This window comes from Tursiops truncatus, chromosome 7, assembly GCF_011762595.2.
Source record: "Tursiops truncatus isolate mTurTru1 chromosome 7, mTurTru1.mat.Y, whole genome shotgun sequence".
Taxonomy (NCBI): domain Eukaryota; kingdom Metazoa; phylum Chordata; class Mammalia; order Artiodactyla; family Delphinidae; genus Tursiops; species Tursiops truncatus.
In genome coordinates, this window is record NC_047040.1 from 28,344,794 (window position 1) to 28,363,970 (window position 19,177).

The 19,177-nt window shown below is 39.6% G+C and overlaps 1 protein-coding gene across 4 annotated transcripts in view; it reads right to left on the reverse strand.

Moving 5' to 3' along the window:
* The window catches only part of CCNYL1 (cyclin Y like 1), a 44,186-nt gene extending 25,461 nt beyond the window's left edge, over positions 1-18,725 (reverse strand). Inside the window, exons 1-4 of one of the 4 annotated variants that reach the window (XM_019939040.3) lie at positions 18,287-18,725; positions 8,870-8,944; positions 6,976-7,010; positions 1,453-1,553 (exon numbers count right to left, since the gene is read on the reverse strand). In XM_019939040.3, coding sequence (XP_019794599.1) covers positions 1,453-1,553; positions 6,976-7,010; positions 8,870-8,944; positions 18,287-18,512 — 437 coding nt within the window. In that variant the 5' untranslated portion in view covers positions 18,513-18,725. The remainder of the gene's footprint in view (positions 1-1,452; positions 1,554-6,975; positions 7,011-8,869; positions 8,945-18,286) is intronic. The other 3 variants (XM_019939038.3, XM_004315691.4, XM_004315692.4) reach the window with 3 other exon arrangements.
* Positions 18,726-19,177: the final 452 nt, after the last annotated feature.

Sequence of the window (19,177 nt, forward strand, 5' to 3'; positions counted from 1 at the left end):
GTGGATTCTTAGCCACTACACCACCCGGGAAGTCCCTGAGCAAGGTTAATCTTCAAAGTACTTTTGAATTATATACTGGACATCAGACTCTTTCGAATTCAAAAGAAGCTGTGACTCTAGCCAAAGTAGAGTGGTTTTTGTACCCACAGATTCAGTGTCTTGGCTGAATAAAAACATTCAGTGATTATGTGATAAGTGCCCAAACTCAGGACTTCAGAGAGAGATGGGGCTCAGTTTTTGCTGAAACATGATTTGACTGCAACTATTATTGTAAGCAAGAGAGGAAAGTTACATTATTATGACTGTGAACCTGCTGTCTTTAATTAAAGTAGAAGTTACTGATAATTTAAATAGCTAAAAAAAAGCTGGCACATTAAAAACCAATTAAAAATATAATTAGCATATAAACTTAAGACGAAAAATAAAATTAAGGATAAGGATATTAATATTTTCAAATAGCATTTCCCAAACTGTGTCCTGGAAAATCAACGTTCATATCCTAAGGAGATGTTAATGTTTCGTGGACAACTGCGAGGGAGGAGGCAAGAAGCGCTGCATCCCGTTTGGCTTTTTTCTCTTAAATAAACTTGAAAGGTTCATCATTAGGGTGTTTTGAAAGTGCGTCTCCAATTGTGGACTATGAAGTGCTCCCAGAAATTAAGGAATAGTTTTCGTCATCATGACACTGTTCGTGTCTTCTTAAGTATAAGCCTGACCACAGCCATGTTTCTGAAACCTCATCTCTTTTATTGTTCTCTGCTGTGATTGATACAGTTATGTGTTGGAGATATATTTATATATATAAACAAAAATTAAATCTATCTATTAAGTTAAAACCTCAGTTGAACAAATTTCATCTACAAAGAAATTAAGCTTGAGTGTGTATTTCTTAAGACTGGTTTGATATATTTTCCCCCTCTTTGGGGGACAGGAAGGAGAAGTAAAATTTCATACAGAAATAGTGCAGGAAAAAAAATGCACAGTGGGATAAATCTGACAAAATCCAATTAAATTTAAATGCAGATTCACTTTGGTGCCAGTAGGGGACAATCTGTTCCTTCTTCTAAGAGTAGCTTCCAAAGTAGTATACGTTGTTTTAGGACTACAGCTCATAAAGAAATAACTTTTTCTAGAAATAGCCAATAAAAAGTACCTCTCTTTCTCATTATGTTCAACAACGTCTTAACAACAGAAATGCGTCATATAAAGATTTATACTATTTCTGGGATTTCTTATTTGCTAACTGGCTTTCCCTTCTATCATGCACTCTAAGATTACAATGGAAACTGAAAATTCATATTTAGGTCCTTGAAATCAATATATAGTTGACACCAGTTTTTTAACCTGATCACTGAAAAGGACAATTCAAATGAATGAAATTATGTATGGCTAGGATGCTTTTAGTGATAAGGGGGTCTGTCACTCAGCCCTTGGCAACCTAGTTGTACTCACCATTTTATTGTGGTTCTAAGATTAGGCTGGCTGACTGTGCTGTCATCTAGAAATATTGTTGAGCATGAGCTATACTTTTTAGTAAGCTGCCCTGGAGATACCTGAAGGGGAAGGGAAATAGAAGAAAATGTCACAGTAAGTTAAACCTATAAAAGTGTGTTTTTTTCCTTGGTTAAAATGTCAAACGATAAAGCATTAAGATTTTTCTTACACTCCATGAACTCCCTGAGTGTGATATCATGTGCAGCTCTATGGGAAACCTCTATACTCTGACTTCCACAGACGAGCTTTGAGAAATGAGTTATAAAATGCTGCCTTGATATAGTACCTATAATCAAACCTGGCAAGCACCTATTATAAATTACCTTTTATAATAATGTAAAAAGTTTAGAATAAGATTTCAGGGTTTTTTCCTTAAGCAATGAAATGCAGCTGAGATTTCCTATTTCTATTCATTTACTACAATAAAACGTAATGCTTTATATAATACCGACATAGGAGTATTTCACTGCAGTAAATGAACACCAGTAATAAATGTATTACTTCAGGAGACAGTGTGACGAAACAAACGTTTTCGAATCAGAGGCTGGGCATGCCAGAGCTGCTCTATCACTAAAAAGCTGGGGGCCGTAAGTCTCTCTGGGCCTCAATTCCCTTATCGGGAGGACAAAAAGGTATTGCTTAAAGATTCTCTCGCATCCAAAAAAACGGATAAAACAACTCGGAGAATTTAACTTCTCACTTCATGTGTAAGTAAGACTGCCATTACATTACTCAAGTGAGAACCTCAGAGAATACTTTCCATTCATTTCAAAATTGTACTAATTCTGTTCTGTGTTATCTGACACTCCTGCCTCACCCATGCTGCTCTCTGCCTGCAGTGCCTTTTTCTTCCTCCTGTCCCAGCAAGCTTGACCCCATCTTCCTCTAGGATCCCTTTGCCAGCAGGCATACCACAAAACTTCTCACTTTCTGCACACTCACACATCTAATTTACCAACTGTTCCATGGTCTCAGCTGCTTGCATAGTACTACTCTCTTAAGTAAACAAGCTTCTCCAGGTTAGGAAGATTCTTCTCCTACCTCCAGCTACTGAGCACAGAATCTGGAACAAATTAGGATTCAACAAGGGTTTGAGAAATTATTTAAGATCAGTTACAACTAGAAGGTAAATCTTACTAAAGATACAAATTCGTGAGAGTTTATCTACAGTGGTATTGGATAGGTGACAAAGAATTTTTTGAGACCCTCTAGAGAATGAACTATCTTTAAAACACTTTAGAAGTATCCATTTATTTGTGAAGAGCCCATGAACACGGCAATAGTCAAATACTAAAATGGCCTAAACTATGTTAGGACAATTCTCTTCCTTAAGTAAGGCCAATAACCAAATCCCAATCACTGAAAGCAACTGGAAGGAATAGTAGCATCCTTTAATACCACAGAATACAAACGATTTTAAAGCTGGGTTTTGTTTTCGGTTTTCATTTGTTTACTAATTCAGATGAGCCTTCCTTCCTCCTACTAATATAAAACAGTCTTCACCATGCTGTCACACTCTCCCATCGGCGTCCTCCACAAATACATGAAAGGTGAGGCAGGGAGAAAATCTAGTTGATGCTTTTTAAAATACAGAGCATTTAAATAAAAATTGCCAGTATCCAATAATCAGAAATACCCAAATGGTATATAAAACACCATTCTGCTTGCTTCAGATGCTTTATGCAAGGCCACTTATTCCTTATTAACAAAAAGTTCTAGATGTAATGTATTTGAAAAGTACCACTATTTGGAAGACTAATTTCTCCTTCAAGCTAGAAATGTTTTAAACTAAAACTCTGATATGGCCCTTAAGTTATTTGGTTAATGTGTAATTTTAGAATCTCAAAAAACAGATACAGCATGAAAAATGAAAATTCACTCATTCAAATACTTTGATTCTAAACGAAGCAGGTTATCTTTTAAGGTCACTACTATTAGGGTATAATAAGACATACACTACACGTAATAAAAGTCAATTCTGACCAAAAATCTGTATATATGAGGGGAGTAAAAATAGTAAGGAAATGTACCAAAATATAGACTAGTTGGTAGAGCTCCGGGTGCTATTTATCCTGTTTTCCTCTATTAAAATTTTTTTTTCTATTATGAAAGTATATCGATTTGTCTTTGGAAATATTAGTGCTAAAACATTAAAAATTTTTAATTAGATGTGGTCTATAGTCCTATGGGGACTCATTTAATGTATCAGCAACTTACAGTCTAGTGGCTCGATCCTACAAAAGAAACACTTCCACAGGCCTACTCCTGAAACTATTCAAACTTTCCAGCATCTAGTATTCACTAAAGGATGGCAGAATTGAAGCCTCTGAGCAAAGCCTAGATATATTAGCTGCCAGCAGATTACTTTCCTCTCATCTTGCTTGAAAATTTAAGATAACTGTCCTTTATGATTAAAGCCTTACCATTGCTGGCTCACAACCTCAATAAACTACACTGGCACACATAAGGGTATAAAATGCAAATACAAAAAAAGTCAAGTAGCAAAAAACACTACTGACAGTTTAATGTTCATAGGTATTATTTCAATTGGTCACTGAAGAAGAGTATTTATCTTCATTCAGCACTAAGGACAGAATAGATGGACTTTTACAATCTTTACAAGGGGAAAGGTTGCTTAGTAGACTTCAGGTTTAGTGGTGAAGACTAGAAAATAATCACACCTAGGAGGCTAGTAAGTAACAACCCCCAAAACTTATCATGGTTGAAATCCTGCCCCCACCCAATGAATCTTCCCATTGTGCCTACTGCCTCTGATTTTAACCCATTAAAAGAATAAAGCTGAAGTTCACTTTTTTCCTCCCCCTTTTCACAAGTTTTGGATGTTTATTAAGAATCAATGACTTTAACTGAAAAATTTGTAATACTCCATCTATGTTGCACATTAATGGACAATATGGTAGGGTGAGTGGTTTGAACAGAATTCATACTCAAGGCCTTAGTAGAAAAGTATAATATTCTAATTATAGGTATAATCAAAAATATTGTCTGAATGAATATCGTTAATTATATTGAATTAAAACTTCAAACTTAGAACCTATAGTCAAAGAATAAATCTAAGTTTGAGTAGACTGACCACAAATCTATTTCCTCTCCCCCTTCTTTCAGAGATATCATCTCATTAGAATTAAAGGCATTTTTTAAAAAGGCTATACATAAGACAGGATAAACAGCAGATGATTTTTAATGTTTGAAAGGTGAAAAGACTAGATGAAGGAGTGGTAACTGACATGGCAGAACAGAGGAAGCACAACCTCGGTACCTACAGAGAGTGACTAAGACAGGAACAAGAAACCAGTTTGTCTTACAGAACCCAAGGCAGGCTCAGAGTTCAGAGGCGTGGTCCCCAAATCCTTGCAGTGAGGCCCATCAGTTAACGAGTTGTCCAAGTGATGCTTCCAATTAGATCTTAACAGCCAGCCAGGGACCATCACACGTTTGAGGGAAGCCCCCAAGTAAGAGATCAAAACAGGAAGAAGGAATGGGACTTCCCTGGTGGTGCAGTGGTTAAGAATCCACCTGCCAATGCAGGGGACACGGGTTCGAGCCCTGGCCCAGGAAGATCCCACATACCACAGAGCAACTAAGCCCGTGTGCCACAACTACTGAGCCTGCACTCTAGAGCCCATGAGTCACAGCTACTGAAGCCTGCACACCCTAGAGCCCGTGCTCCACAACAAGAGAAGCCACCGCAATGAGAAGCCCACGCACGGCAACAAAGAGTAGCCCCAGCTCACCGCAACTAGAGAAAGCCCGCACGCAGAAACCAAGACCCAATGCAGCCAAAAAATAAATAAATAAAATAAAATATAAGGATGCTTTAAAAAAAAACAAAAAAAAACAAAACAGGAAGAAGGAATTGATGGGAGTGATAAAACTCAGGAGCAAATGAAAACTTGAAATTGAATCAGTGAAAAAAAGAATGACAGGATATAAGAGAACTCTATAAATTGAAAATAAGGTAGACAAAACAATATATCCAATAGAAGGATTAGAGCATAGTCAAGGAAATCTCCAGGAAGCAGGACAAAAAGAAAATGCAAAGCAGGAGGGGAAAAAAGTTAGCGATCTGGTAAGTCTAAGACTTCCAACATCTGAATAATAGGAACCTGGAAGAAAAAAACAGAATATCAAAGAAACACACAAAAAAGGTCTATACCAAACCAAATTATGAAATTTCAAAATCCCAGGGAGACAGAAGGTACTAAAAGGTTCCAGAGAAGGAAGGGATGGGGGAAAATGACTAAAATCGGTAATGAACAATGTATCATACAATGTCAACAGGTTTAAGAGCAACATTGTAAATGAGAAGATGAGAGGGAAATGTCTTTAGAACTGCAAAAATTAGCTTCAACCTAGGATTCTATACTTTATCAAATAGAATGAGTTTCAGAGAGGCTAGATCTCTATAAACTTTCTGCCCATGTGCCCTTTTCTCAGGAAAATGTGCTCCAGTAAAACAAGGAAGTATAACAAGAGGGAAACAGAATCTAGGACATAGGGGATCCAACACAAGAGAGCAGAGTTATGTGAGATCCCAGATGACTTCACACAGATATCCCAGGAAAAGAGGCACAGAGCAGGCCTAGGGGAACACCAGTCTATATGGGAGTAGGAAGACAAAAGATTGGGGAAAAGTGTCTCCAAGAAAAAAATGGAACAGATGTGGCTTAGTAGATGGAAAATATTTTTGATAGGCATGTGACAAATGGTAAAACATTTGGGGAAAAAAATAGCTGTTAGAAAACAGGCAAGTGAATATAGTCAGGAAATTAATTCCACAGAAAAAATGAAGAATGTGAAAGCAGGGAGACTGGGCAGGGAGCTACTTACTGTATCTGGCTGTGTGAGATCACGTTGGCTAGGAAAAGGGGGATTGGATTATCCTAGAGAAGTGCAGAAGTGCTCCAATGTCATTAATATTTAAGAAAAAGAATGAAGGGTGTACAAGGATGAGGCACAGTCAGAGAACTATATGGCTCAGCAATGCACACACAAATTTGCAGAGTCGTAGTAATGTAAACATTGATTCTGATTTAATAAAAACTGATACATGTTGAGGGAACAGAGGGAGGGAAATAACGTCATGGTGGAGTGAAGAAGCTAAGCTTTCACCTGCTATGACAAGAAGTCAATGGACAGTGCTAAAAATTAACTTACCTATTATACTTTTATTACTTTGGTTAAAAAATAAGATCAAAAAAATAAGGCAAAAGAATTTAAGGCAGATCTTTATACTACAACCGTATTATTGAAATTTAACTTAAATGTCAGAACCCTTAAAAATGGGCACTACTAAGTCAAAGACTTTCCTGAATACATTTGATAATTAGGAAAATAGAGATTTAGAAAATCTACAAAAAAGATTCTACAGTATTGGATCCATCATATTTTTTAGGAATCATGGCAGACATATTTTTAATTCAAACTATTAATTTCTTAACTTTTCAACTGTTTACTTACATGGTTTAAATGGTTGCTCTTCCTCTTTTCTCGCACTAAGAATAAAAAAAATTAACTGATGAATTCTGATACAAATGCCATAGAAAAATAAAAGTAGCCGCTAAAATTATTTGATGGGTTACCAATAACACGAGATAAAATTCCATTCTATTTTTTAAAATAATTTCCAACAAAATATATAATTTAAATCACCCAGCAAGATGAATCCTATAAATAAAATCTAAAAACTTAGTTTTACTTTTTTGACCTAATAGATATTCTGTATTAGGCACAAATGAAGGACTCCCCATTTACAAAAGAAAAGGACAAAGCACATTAGGCCAGGTGAGAAACTTAGCTAATAAAAAAATTTACCTGCTGCCTAGCTGAACTACTAGCCAGTAGTATTTTCTAATTCTTCATTTACACACAGCTTACTTTAATTACCACAATCTACAGATGACGACCCTAAGAACTAGTTTCTGGCCAGGCACTCGTCTCTGGAAGCATCCTGAACCACTTAATGGTAACCTACTCAAATACCTTACTGAAAAAATACACAACTGGAAAGTAATCTATGTTAAAGGTAAATTTTAAAATGAGTGTGCCAACCTAAATGAACACATCTACAGCACACAAAACTGTTTTGCTCCAACAAAGGCCAGAAAAATAAAAGCTTGAAGAGGGTCTCAGGCCACACTCTTGCTCACATTGCCTCCTTTAACTCCAGACGGGCATCAGAGGCACAGATTCCTTAAGGCTGGAGAGAGACAGGCATGGGGCAGCTTTTCTTTTACTGTCTCCAGAGCCCCTCTACATGTGAGCAGCTCATGGCTCTGGAAGAAACTGAGAAACAGAGCAATCCTAACCAGAAATGAGTGGCTCAAGTACACACACTAGAAAAATGCAAGTTAGAAACCCCAGGAGCTTCCAGGTTGGTGAACATGTAGTACCCTTGCAGAGGGCATCAAAGCTCTATGCCCTGTCCCCATGCCTGGCCCTTTGCATCTCTTCCATCTGGCTGTTCCCGAGTTATATCCTTTTATAAAAACCAGTGATCTAATGGAAAAAAACAAAAAACAACAACAACAAAAAAACAAACCTCCGTTTTTTATTGTGCTGCATCACTTTAAATATTGTGGAATGTTCACTTCTTGTATTCCTGCTCTCGTTATCAACTGAAAAACTTGGTCATGTATGGCTTTTTAGCAAATAAACTAGGATTTAACATAACATTAAGGAAGACAAGCAGGCAAGCAGGAGTGCAAAAAATTCTACAGTTCTGATTCCCATCTTAAAACAAGGAGGACAGAGGAAATTTATATGAGTTTCACATGCTGAGGATAATCTTCTGGGAAACCCCATAAGGCATGTTGCTCTCATTACCCTGGCACAGCACTACATTAGGATGAGAAAGTTTTGAATAGCTTAAAAGTTCTGAGTAGCATAAATCTGGATGTGAGATAGGCTCGTCTGGTTGAACACTGGGTAAAACAGGGCCAAAATCACAAGGCTCAATTCCCATATATAACAACTGATTTTTCTGATTTGATCAAATGAAAACCTAACTGTGACCTAAACCCTATCATTCATCTTTAACATATGTGCTCTTTGGAGCAAGCGGAAAAGGACAAAGTAGCACAGAGAAATAGACCACATCTAAATCATGTGGCCAGTTGACTATGTTGATAAAGAGGTGGCAAAACGTATAAACAGTCTAAGTGTTCTCCTCACTAAAACACTGACAACTAAAGGAAAGTGCATCATCAACATATTAAAATAAGACAAGTGAATACATGAAAAAGTGAAACATTTAAACCACTGTAAGAGTTTTTCTAAATACTTCCTATAATGCACAAAACAAAAACAGTTTTCACTCTTTTTCTCAGGGGGAAAAAAAAAAACATTGTCTTACCATCCGTTTGAGATTTGCTCAGGAAAATTGTGCTTGCTCTTGGGTGGTCAGAAGGGTTTGATTCCAAAGCTAAGTCTGTATAGGAAGAAGAGAAAAAGGTGTGGTGATTTAGTTGAGTAGAAAAATACGTGATTTTAAAGATAGCAACACATTGATATAAATCAGTTTTAATAGCCTTGAGAAGAGCTTTTAGTAATGACAAAAAGGCAATTTTAGTAAAGGCACAATATAAAAATTCTATTGGGAAACAGCAAAATTGTAGAAACTCTCCATACATGTGGAATAAAACCACGGCTATGTCTTAGACTTCTTTAACTTGCACCTACATAATCGATGCCATTTTTAGATGAATCATATATGTGACTCCCCTCCTACTTATCAATTAAAAATTCAGTCACCCTCCTTTAAAGCTGATATTACTAGCACATTCCAGGAACAGTCTCAAGAAGCAAGTTATGCTGTGGCCAACTACTGTCAGATACCAGCTCAACGTATCAAATATGCCAAAACCAAGTGAGTTGCTTTTGGCAAATGTTCTTCAGACAATCAAATGGCTAATTCTAACTCCATTCAACAAATGAACTCATTTAACTGGCTGTGGTTTATCTGGGGGCTATTCATCATGGCAGATTTAAGAGGACTACATAAAAGTTCAATGTTCTAATCTACAGGAACACTTCCGTGATAGTGATTTTTAACTTTGCCCTCTATTTCCAAAGCTGAACTCTCACTTCTTCATTCCACGCTGCATGATTAATTTGGGGCTTCAATAAGAGTACTTCCTGGAGCAGATCATAGGGCTACTTGAAAAACACTTCTGGCCACACCTACATAAAAAGGTGGGTCTGCCTGTAGTCCACCTCGCACCAAGGTGGGATAGTGTCTTCTATTTAGGCAGGAATACAAAACAAGCACAAGCTACCACATAGGATAATAAGGTTGTTGTTTAAAACAAACAAACATAGAAGCCCTATGACACTTCCTCAGCAAAGTCCATCTCAAACCAATTAACCAATCTTTTAAGAAACTGGACCACGATTCAGATAAAGCGTAATGGTTAAGGCAATTATTTCCCAAACCACATAATAACTGATCTATTTTTGAAAGAGGGGTTTGATGGTCAAAGTGAAATACAAATATATCCCTGCCTCTTAGAGAATCAAAAGAATACACACATTGATATATTAAAAACTAATTAGTCTAGTAGTGAATTCTGTCTAACCCAGCATTTCACAAATGTATCTACCTAGAATCCCCTTTTCCCGCCCACAAAGAATTTTGCACGAACAGTAATTTTGGACTTCCCATCTTAACAGGAATCTGAGCCATCCATTTTAATGTTACTGCCAGCACTAGTAATTTACATAGCTAAACCAACTGCTTTGTTCTTCATGAAAATTCCTTCACTGAATTTGAAGTTTATCAAGCTGCTTTTGGAGAAAATATTCTATTCAACATTTTTATGTAAAAGACCCATACAATTATTTTAAAGTTTTTTTCTCCTACATATTTGAAAAATTAAACAATGGGAAAATAAATTATTTCAGCTGTACACAAAATGACAGGCAGAGGCTTTCACAGCTGCCTCTAACCTATGGCTTCCGAAAGGATTCATGACTACTTACCTATACCAAAAAAGAAAGTAAATAGACTACATTTGAATCTAAAACATAAGCAGAAATGTTTGCAAAGTAGCTGTATTATTTACCACTGTCTATGGCATGGTAAAAGTTAACAATTTTCAATGGAAGTCCAGGAAAAGTAAGTGCCAGAATCAAAGAGAAGCAAGCTTTAACACACACACACACACACACACACACACACACACACACACACACACACACACACACACACACACACACACACACGCCAAACCAAGATGTGCCACTACATATCTAAATACAAAAATCAAGAAGGCTGGGAGAAAAGAAATGACAACATGCAAAAAAAAGTAAACTCAGCCCAAGTGACCAGAAAAAAGCTGGCACTCTCCCTACTCTGTCCTAGGGGATTCAAAGGTGGGCACAGGACCTAGGACTGGCCAGTCAATCACAGCTGTCCTGGGACTTCCCAAGAAAAGAGAAAGGCAGAACTGTACTCTAGGATCCTTAGCTTGTCTTGAGCTGCTGGACACTCCTCTTGCTATCATGAGGGGAAAGGCTTTTCAGGAGACATCAACAGAGGAGAGCAGAACTGAGGAGATCATTTAACTCCTGGGTCAAGTAGTGCTTAACTCTGTGAATTTCTTTTAATTTAATTGCAACTGAAGGAGACCTGGTTTATCAGCAGTACTGATGATCACACTAAAGGTGGGGAAAGGTAAAAGTCACTTGCTCATTCCTTTAACAAATATGATGAATAAAAATCTGCATGAGCCAAAACAATGCTCTGTTTAAAAATTATTCACAATCATTAACACAGTGATTCACAACCATTACTTTTAGTTGCTTTTCTTATACGTTAAAAAAAGCTCTAATTAGTGTACAATTTATGTCTTCTTGTTACTAACAAGCGCTCTCCACCCCACTGTTGCATATTTATTGTTTAATGAATACACACTGGCCCATCAAGTGTTATTCCTATACTGGACTTAGCCAATCCCCTATTGCTTACAAAGTTCTATTCTTAAAATATTATGAGGAAAATCTGTATATAGCTTTTTAAAATAATGGTTTTATCTCCTTAGCAAAGATCTTTGGAAGTGGGATGACCAAGCCAAAAGGTTAGATCACTTTCACGGCTCCATGTACGATGCTAAATTGCTTCCTAAGAAGGTGGGGGGCACATTAGGGTATAATGCTACCAATCATGACATTTTGAGTTCCTACCCTTGCTTTGGATACTTGAAAAAAAAAATTCCTACTGATATGAATGAGGAAACTCACCGTAGATCTAATTTGTATTTCTTTGGTTACACAGTTTGACCATGTTCCCACAGTTATCAGTGTTATTTCCACTTTGGTGAACTGGCCTATCATTTGAATGTACTGTAAACACCAGGGCCCTACTGCTGTCAGTTTGCATGAGGTTTTCAGAAAATATTAATCTTCTGTTTATAGCCTATATAACTAACAATTTTCTATATAACTTGCACTTTTTGCTAATGAAAAATACCACATCACTATTTTATAGAATGGACTTGTGAGCCATTAGACAGTAAACTCATACATACACACAATATTTCTGCACTTTCCATTAACTGTCTTCCCAAGAGCCTAAGGAGACTACGTTAAAACCTACCACACTCTTCACCATCACAAAGGTAAGACTGCCAACTATTAAGCAAAGCTTTACCGCCCACCACCCCACTCATCCCTCTCCCCACCACATGCACACACAGTAACTTAGAGACTTCAGGAAATTACTGTGCATTCAGGAAATTACATGGATTCTTCCTAAAGTTATTTCTTTAGAAACCTCTGAGAATGTTTTACCCAGGAGAAATATTCTTGAGCTCATGATTAGGGGTTATGATTAAAATTGTATTTTAAGACCCATCACTTTAGTATTATCAATTTAAATTGCAACTTATTTGACAGCATGATAGGTCGATGTAGAAAAAGTATGATTAAAAAGAAATTAAACTCGGGTCTTAATGTAAACATTCCTCAGAGGAAACCTGTAAAACACCACCGACACTGAATACTGTTTTTCCTCCAATCTAAGATTCTACCAGTTGTTAAGATCCATCTCAATTGCAGTTGTTAAAAATGTGAAAATATAGGCAACTTAGAACAAATGAAATGCATTACTGAAGGCTAAAAGTGTTAAAGCTATGCTATCAAACTGTCAATAAATGATTTTTCCTTGTTAAAATATTAGAGGGAGAGGGAAGTGACCAAGAAAGCATCTAACAGAAGCAGCATATTTCAGAAAGATTAATATCAACATATTGATTTCGATATATTCCAAATAAACAGGAGATGTCAGCAGTTTCTGGGCTAACTGCTGAGCACCAGTTTACTTAAAGGTAACCACTGCATTTACTGAACTGCCCTAGCATCCCTATACTGTACAGTGTATTAGTTTTATGGCTCATAACACAAATATTACAATTCTTACAATTACCATGTAAACTGATGATTTCATCTCCTTGAGTCCACACTTTCCACCCCAGTCAGGGAGTCCCTGCCAGCCAGCCCTGAGCTGGGCTGCCTCACCAGAGGGTACACAGCAGGCTCTGCACCTGCCAGTCTACTGCTCACCCAAGCCTTGATCCTGCTTTCCTAGCTTCTGACAATCCTGGCTTCCAAACTTCCCAACTCTGGTTTCCAACTGCTTCTGTACCTGCCTCTACCTTGGTTCTCAGTTTTGCCTTATTTTAATCCTCAATCAGTTTTACAGTGATCATGACTGAGAGGTGACATATAGGTAGGTACACCTGGCTTTATATATTGCTAAAGAGTACTTTACTCAGTTTCTTGGACTTTTAAGAAACTTTCTGGGTTGCAAGTTACCTTCATTTCATTTCACATTATGCAGTGTTACTGTTTTAACTCTAAAGTTTTATTACTTTAATACGCTAAAACAACAACAACAAAAGGGTGAGAAAAAAGGCAGTATTGGGCTTCCCTGGTGGCGCAGCGGTTGAGAGTCCGCCTACCGATGCAGGGGACATGGGTTCGTGCCCCGGTCCGGGAAGATCCCACATGCTGCGGAGCGGCTGGGCCCATGAGCCATGGCCGCTGAGCCTGCGCGACCGGAGCCTGTGCTCCGCAACGGGAGAGGCCACAACAGTGAGAGGCCCGCGTACAGCAAAAAAAAAAAAAAAAAAAAGGTAGTATTCTAAAGAAGCTCACATAATGTCATCAATAAATTCTGTTCCTATATGCCATGCATTTGGAATTTACAGTCCTACTAACAATATTCATTTTTAAAACCTTGGACAACTCAATTTATACCTAAGAGAAAAATTACTACACTACCTAACTCAGAACATGGTGAGAATCAAATGAAATGCAAGAGCAATCTATATACTACAGCCTATTTTAGGCCCTGATTAATATCGCTTTTTTGTTCGAGCCACTGTTGGCTCTCACCTGAGCTACTGCACCAGCCTCCTAACTGGTCTCCCTCCCTGCTTCCTTCCGCCCTTACAGTCTATTCTCACACAGTAGCTGGTCGCATCTCCCTCCACCCTCTCTACCCCCCTTCCCTTTTTCTAAGAATTAACATCATTCCCTTGCATATAACCCTTCAATGGTTTCCCATTACAATTAGACTAAAATTCGTATTTTTTTGTCAAGGCCCACTAGGCATACGAGGTCTTAATCCCCTATATTCCTCCTGGCATTCATTCACTCAGCTGCAGCCACCCATCCTTCTGTCCTTTGCACGCATCAAGCATATTCCCTTCTTAGGAACTGCACAGAAGCCTCTTCTCCCACATCCTCACATGGCTCTCTCAGGACTGCTCATGGGTTGCTTAAGGAGAGAAGCTGTCTTTAACCACCCCTTGTAAAACTGTCCTCCTCCCCAGCCCATTACCTTCATTTTCTTTCTTCTCAGTGTCTCACTACCTGACATTATTCTTGTGTTGTCAGCCCCCAGGCATCTCTAGAAAGTAAGGACCTGAGTTAGGGTACAGGCTTTGTCTTGTCTAACCACTGTCTGTCCTGCCTCTGGACTGGTGCCTAATAATCATGTTTCAGTGTATCCAAAACCAATTAAGTTTCTCCCAATTTTCCCACATCATCTAAGATTTCTTCTAATGCTGTCTTTTGATGTGTCTGTCACCTAAGACCAGAGTTATTTTTGGATCTCTTAGAGTAGTAGTTTAGTTACTCAGAATCAAAGACACAAGACAGGTTACCAAGAACCACCAAAACCTAAAAGAGGAAATCTAATGTTCAGTGAAAAACCAATGGTAACTTTAATTTGGGAAAAGAACATTTAATGTTAAAATACTTTAACTACAAAATGACTCACCCTATGAATTTAATTAAGTCGTAAGACAAAGTGTACAATCAGAATGCTATAGGGAAGTATCAATACAATGCGTCAGTTTTTATCTGTGTCCCCTGAATAAAGCATTATAATGGGATTATAAAAGATGCTCAACCATAAGGCTGGGTAAATGAATTATGCTCCAACCATTCGATGGCCCAGTAAACAGCTGGTAAAAGGCAGGCTGTAGAGCTATGTGCAGCTGCATGGAAATACATCATCCTGCAGCACTCTCTAGGTGTCAGCACAGTTCCAGGAGCTTCATGTCATTACTTTTCATTACAAAGTGGCACATAAAGAACAATCTCATCTTTGTAAAATAAACACAGCGTTACGTTTATATGCATACAAAAGGTTCAGGAAGAATCAACACCAAAATATTCATAAAAATTCTGGATATTCTGAGTGTGAGTGAAGGACTTTTCTGTGTTTTCTAAATCTTTTACATCAAATGTTTATTAATACTGTCACCAAAAAAAGTAAAAAAAAAAAAAAAGTGTTTAAAATAGCTACTGGAGAGAGGAAAGATCTGTTGCTCAGAGGTTTTTCCACGTCATATTGCCAATTCCTTCCCTACCCACTCTTCAGGGGAATGGGAGGGAGGGGTCACTTGAGAGAGCACCTTTCACCAGAAAATTAGCAAAGCTCCTAAGGTCACAACATAAAGGCTGTATGAAAAGTTGATGAATAAAAATAAAATCAGATAATACGACCGTAGCATCTTATTTTCTATTATGACACTACCATCAGTTATATTAGATATACTGTTAAAGACAAAGAAGTAAAAAAAATTCTTTTGAGTCTACCTGAAATCTATACTACGTTCTTAGGAGTTACTTTTTTGAAATGGCTTGAAGAAATGTTGTTCTTCTCCAATGTTTCTGAAGAACAAGACAGAGCACCATTTATGTACGATTTTCTCTAAGTAACCAAATAATTCTCCACTATAGAAAAGCCAAAATGTTTCATATCTGAGTAGGTATTTCTCAGTTTCCAGGGAAACTGATATAAAATTGTCTGAAATAAAGACATTAAGAGCAAACTTCCAATGTGCCTGTACTTTATATTTGGCGTTCTGACCTTGTTTCTATGGAAACTTAATTAATAGGCAAATGCTGAAATTGAGGTTTCTCTTATCACTTTATTGAATGCCCCCCCAAAAAAGACAAATTGAAATGAAATTTTAACAATCATGTTAAACATAAAAAGGTAAATTCTGTACTCTGAACTCTATTTTTCCAGTTCCTGATTTAGCACTCCTTCCTTATCATACATAGTCGTATGCTAAATGCTTAGTACCTTACCTGCCCGCTTACCAGCTTCCCCTTATGTCCCTCTATCCAGGGCATTCTCGGCTTCAATTGGATTTCACCAGAACAAACTCTTTAAAATATATCAACGTGTTTACCTGACTGGTAAATTTAGGCTACTTCATGACTTCTACTTTTATTCATATCCATTGCAATGAATGTACAGACATAGAATGGAGAGGTAAATGTTGCTTCTGAGTTGTGTACAGTAAACTGGAATGGCAATAATCAAAACTGGAGTATGCTGAGATAGGCCTAACTTATGGATAAATTATAAAATATAAGGTGCGCTCTAAACAGTTTCTTAAGCATCCCAAGAACTGAATTTGGCATATCTACCACCTCCCAAGTCTGTCTCTTTTGTTCAGTAGCTGTGTTACACAGTCATTTCAGATCTCTAAGTCTTGGCTTCTTCATCGGCAGTAGAGGGAGAATATACACGGGCCTTATTTGTAGATGGAAGGGCCAAGTGAAATACACATGAAAATGCGTTGTAAATCTTAAAAGAATTCTATAAAGGTCCAATTTTCGTCTCTCATCCTACACTAGCCAACTACTCACTGTTTTTAAAAATCTTTTAGAGGCTTACCTTACAGCAACAAGCAGAGCAGTTTTCACAAGTACTTACATGCTTTGTGTTTAAAGCTACAATTAATTCACATAATTTGTTCATTTTTTCACAATATCTAACTATTCTGAAAAGGGAGTAGTTTCCACTTACAAAGCCACGTCCATCATAAGGGTGAATCCACAGGCTTAATTATTCTAACTTCTAAGGAAATTAAGTAAACCCAACTAAAATTTAAACAGAAGAGCTGTAAGACATTTCGTCTATGAAATAATGAAATAATCTCTGGCATTTAAATGAAACAAATGGGCCAGTGGGGCTTTAACACCTTTATGATACAATGTTTTATACTTCAAAGAACACAATCTTTATTAAAGTGCCACTATGCTACCCAGAAATTTTTTTTGAACCTAGAGCCATCCCTTTCCGAAATTCTAGAGGCAAAAATCAAACATTTCCTCTCTTCTTTCTCTCCTCTCCTCCCCGACAACACCCCCTCCCCAGCCATTTAGTCTTCAGAATTTTACCTGAATATTCTTAAGTTGAATAGGATTCTACTGGTGGGTGGGGGTGGGGGGGGGGCGGGGGAGGGAGCCATGGAGACACTTTTCTGCTTAATGGATGTGGCATGTTAACTCCCAAACCTGTACATTACAAATTACAATCTGAATGTTTTTTCTCCTTTGAAACTTTTGTCCAGCAGTCTCAGGAACCACGTCGCCCCCCCTTAGAACGGGTAAATGAAGTCGGTTAAGGTTGTGCAGCTGAAGACATACTTGTGTCAAAGTGGGAATTTTAAAGTAATCAGAACTCCATGGGGTCTCCTTTGGTAAAGAAAAAAAAAACAAATCTATTCTCTGCAGCCGTGGCATTAACGTTTCACACCGTTCACAGTTATTTTAAGCCCCCTCCCACCATTTTCTTTCCTATCGTGTTCAAATTATAGTTAGAAGGGATAAAGTAGCTTCTATCAGGGCGACTGAAAACATTAAAATCCAAAGAATTTTACTTAAGAACACCACATTGACTCTGTCCAGATCTATTTTGAATTTAAATGACAAATCCTATAATGTTTGTCTTAATTGTCTCGAGTATCAACTACCTTAACGAATGAAGTCTATCATCAGGCCCTTACCTAGTTCCTTCGGTTAGGTGCCATCTGGATAGGGAGACGGGATGGATACGCCGAAGTTAGAGTATTTAAGTTTTCATTAAGAAAAGAGAAAATACACCAGAAAGTCTTTGCTAAGTCCCACGAGATGTTAAATAGAACCACGAACAGGAAGGGCCGCGGACTGGAGGGTCTCAGGCCGGGCTGGGAAATGGGAACGGGGGAAAGAATTGGGCATTCGGGTAGGGAAGAGGAAAGCAGACTGGCCGGACGCGACGGGTAAAGAATAAGGGGTGGGGACGCCAGGCAGAGCCAGCCTTCGTCCCCGGTGCCCAGCCCTGGGAGAGCCAACTCCGGGCAAGAAGGAGCCCTAGGCGGCGGCTCCCTCCCGGGGGACCCTGGGGGCGGCGGAAGCCAGAGGTAAGCCCGAGAGCAGACGGCGCCGACCCCGCGAGGAGCGAGGCGCGCCCGCTGCTTCTTACCTTCGGGCATCTCCCGGTCGCTGATGTGCTGCAGGTGGTGGCCTTCGCCACCTCCGAAATCCAACTCGGCGGGTTCCACGGCAGCCGGCGCCGGAGCTACTGCCACCGCGTCCCCGGCCGCCGCCTCGTAGACCTCAGACTCGTAGTCCGGCTCCGCTGACCCCGTGCGCCGGCCCAACTTGGGGCTGGCATTGGGGGACACGCAACAAGACAGCGAGTTCCCCATGGGGCGCCTCCACTCCTCGCCGCCTCCGCCTCCGCTCGCCCCCCGACTCCGCCGCGCTCAGCAGCCGCCCCCTCCCCCAACAATGGCGCGGCGGGCACTGGCAGCCCCGGGCTATGCCGGGGCTGCGCCACGCATGCAGGCGCGACCTCGCCCGCCGCTCGCCAGTCCGCCCAGCCGCCGGGCCCCGGGCAGGGCTCCGGCCCCGGCCGCACCCCCGCCGCCCCCGCCTCCCTGCAGCCAACTAGTCTGTGAGGGCGGCGACCAGACCGGCTTATTTAAAAGGGGTGGGGACCAGACAAGCGCTGAGACGCACAGCCACTGCCGGGAGAGAGCGCAGCCGGAGCTCCTCCTCCTTCCGCCGCCGCCTCCCGACTGAAAGTAGCTAGCCTGGCCGGCCCTTGCCTACCGGAACGTGTCCTTCGGTCACCTGGTTACGACGGACCAATCACGACCAGAGTTCCCTCCACGCGCCCTCCTCAGCGCGCAGGCATGTGACTCACAATGCCCCGCCCCCGCCCGCGGCTGCTCCGCCCCCCGAGCGGCGCGCCCCGGACTCCGGTTTCCATTCATCTCTCGCGCTCCGAGCTTTCCGATCCTGCGGGAAGCGCCGCGGGAGTTTGTTAATCGAAGCCTTCCTGAGTCAGTGAGTGGGCTCTGTAGAAAGC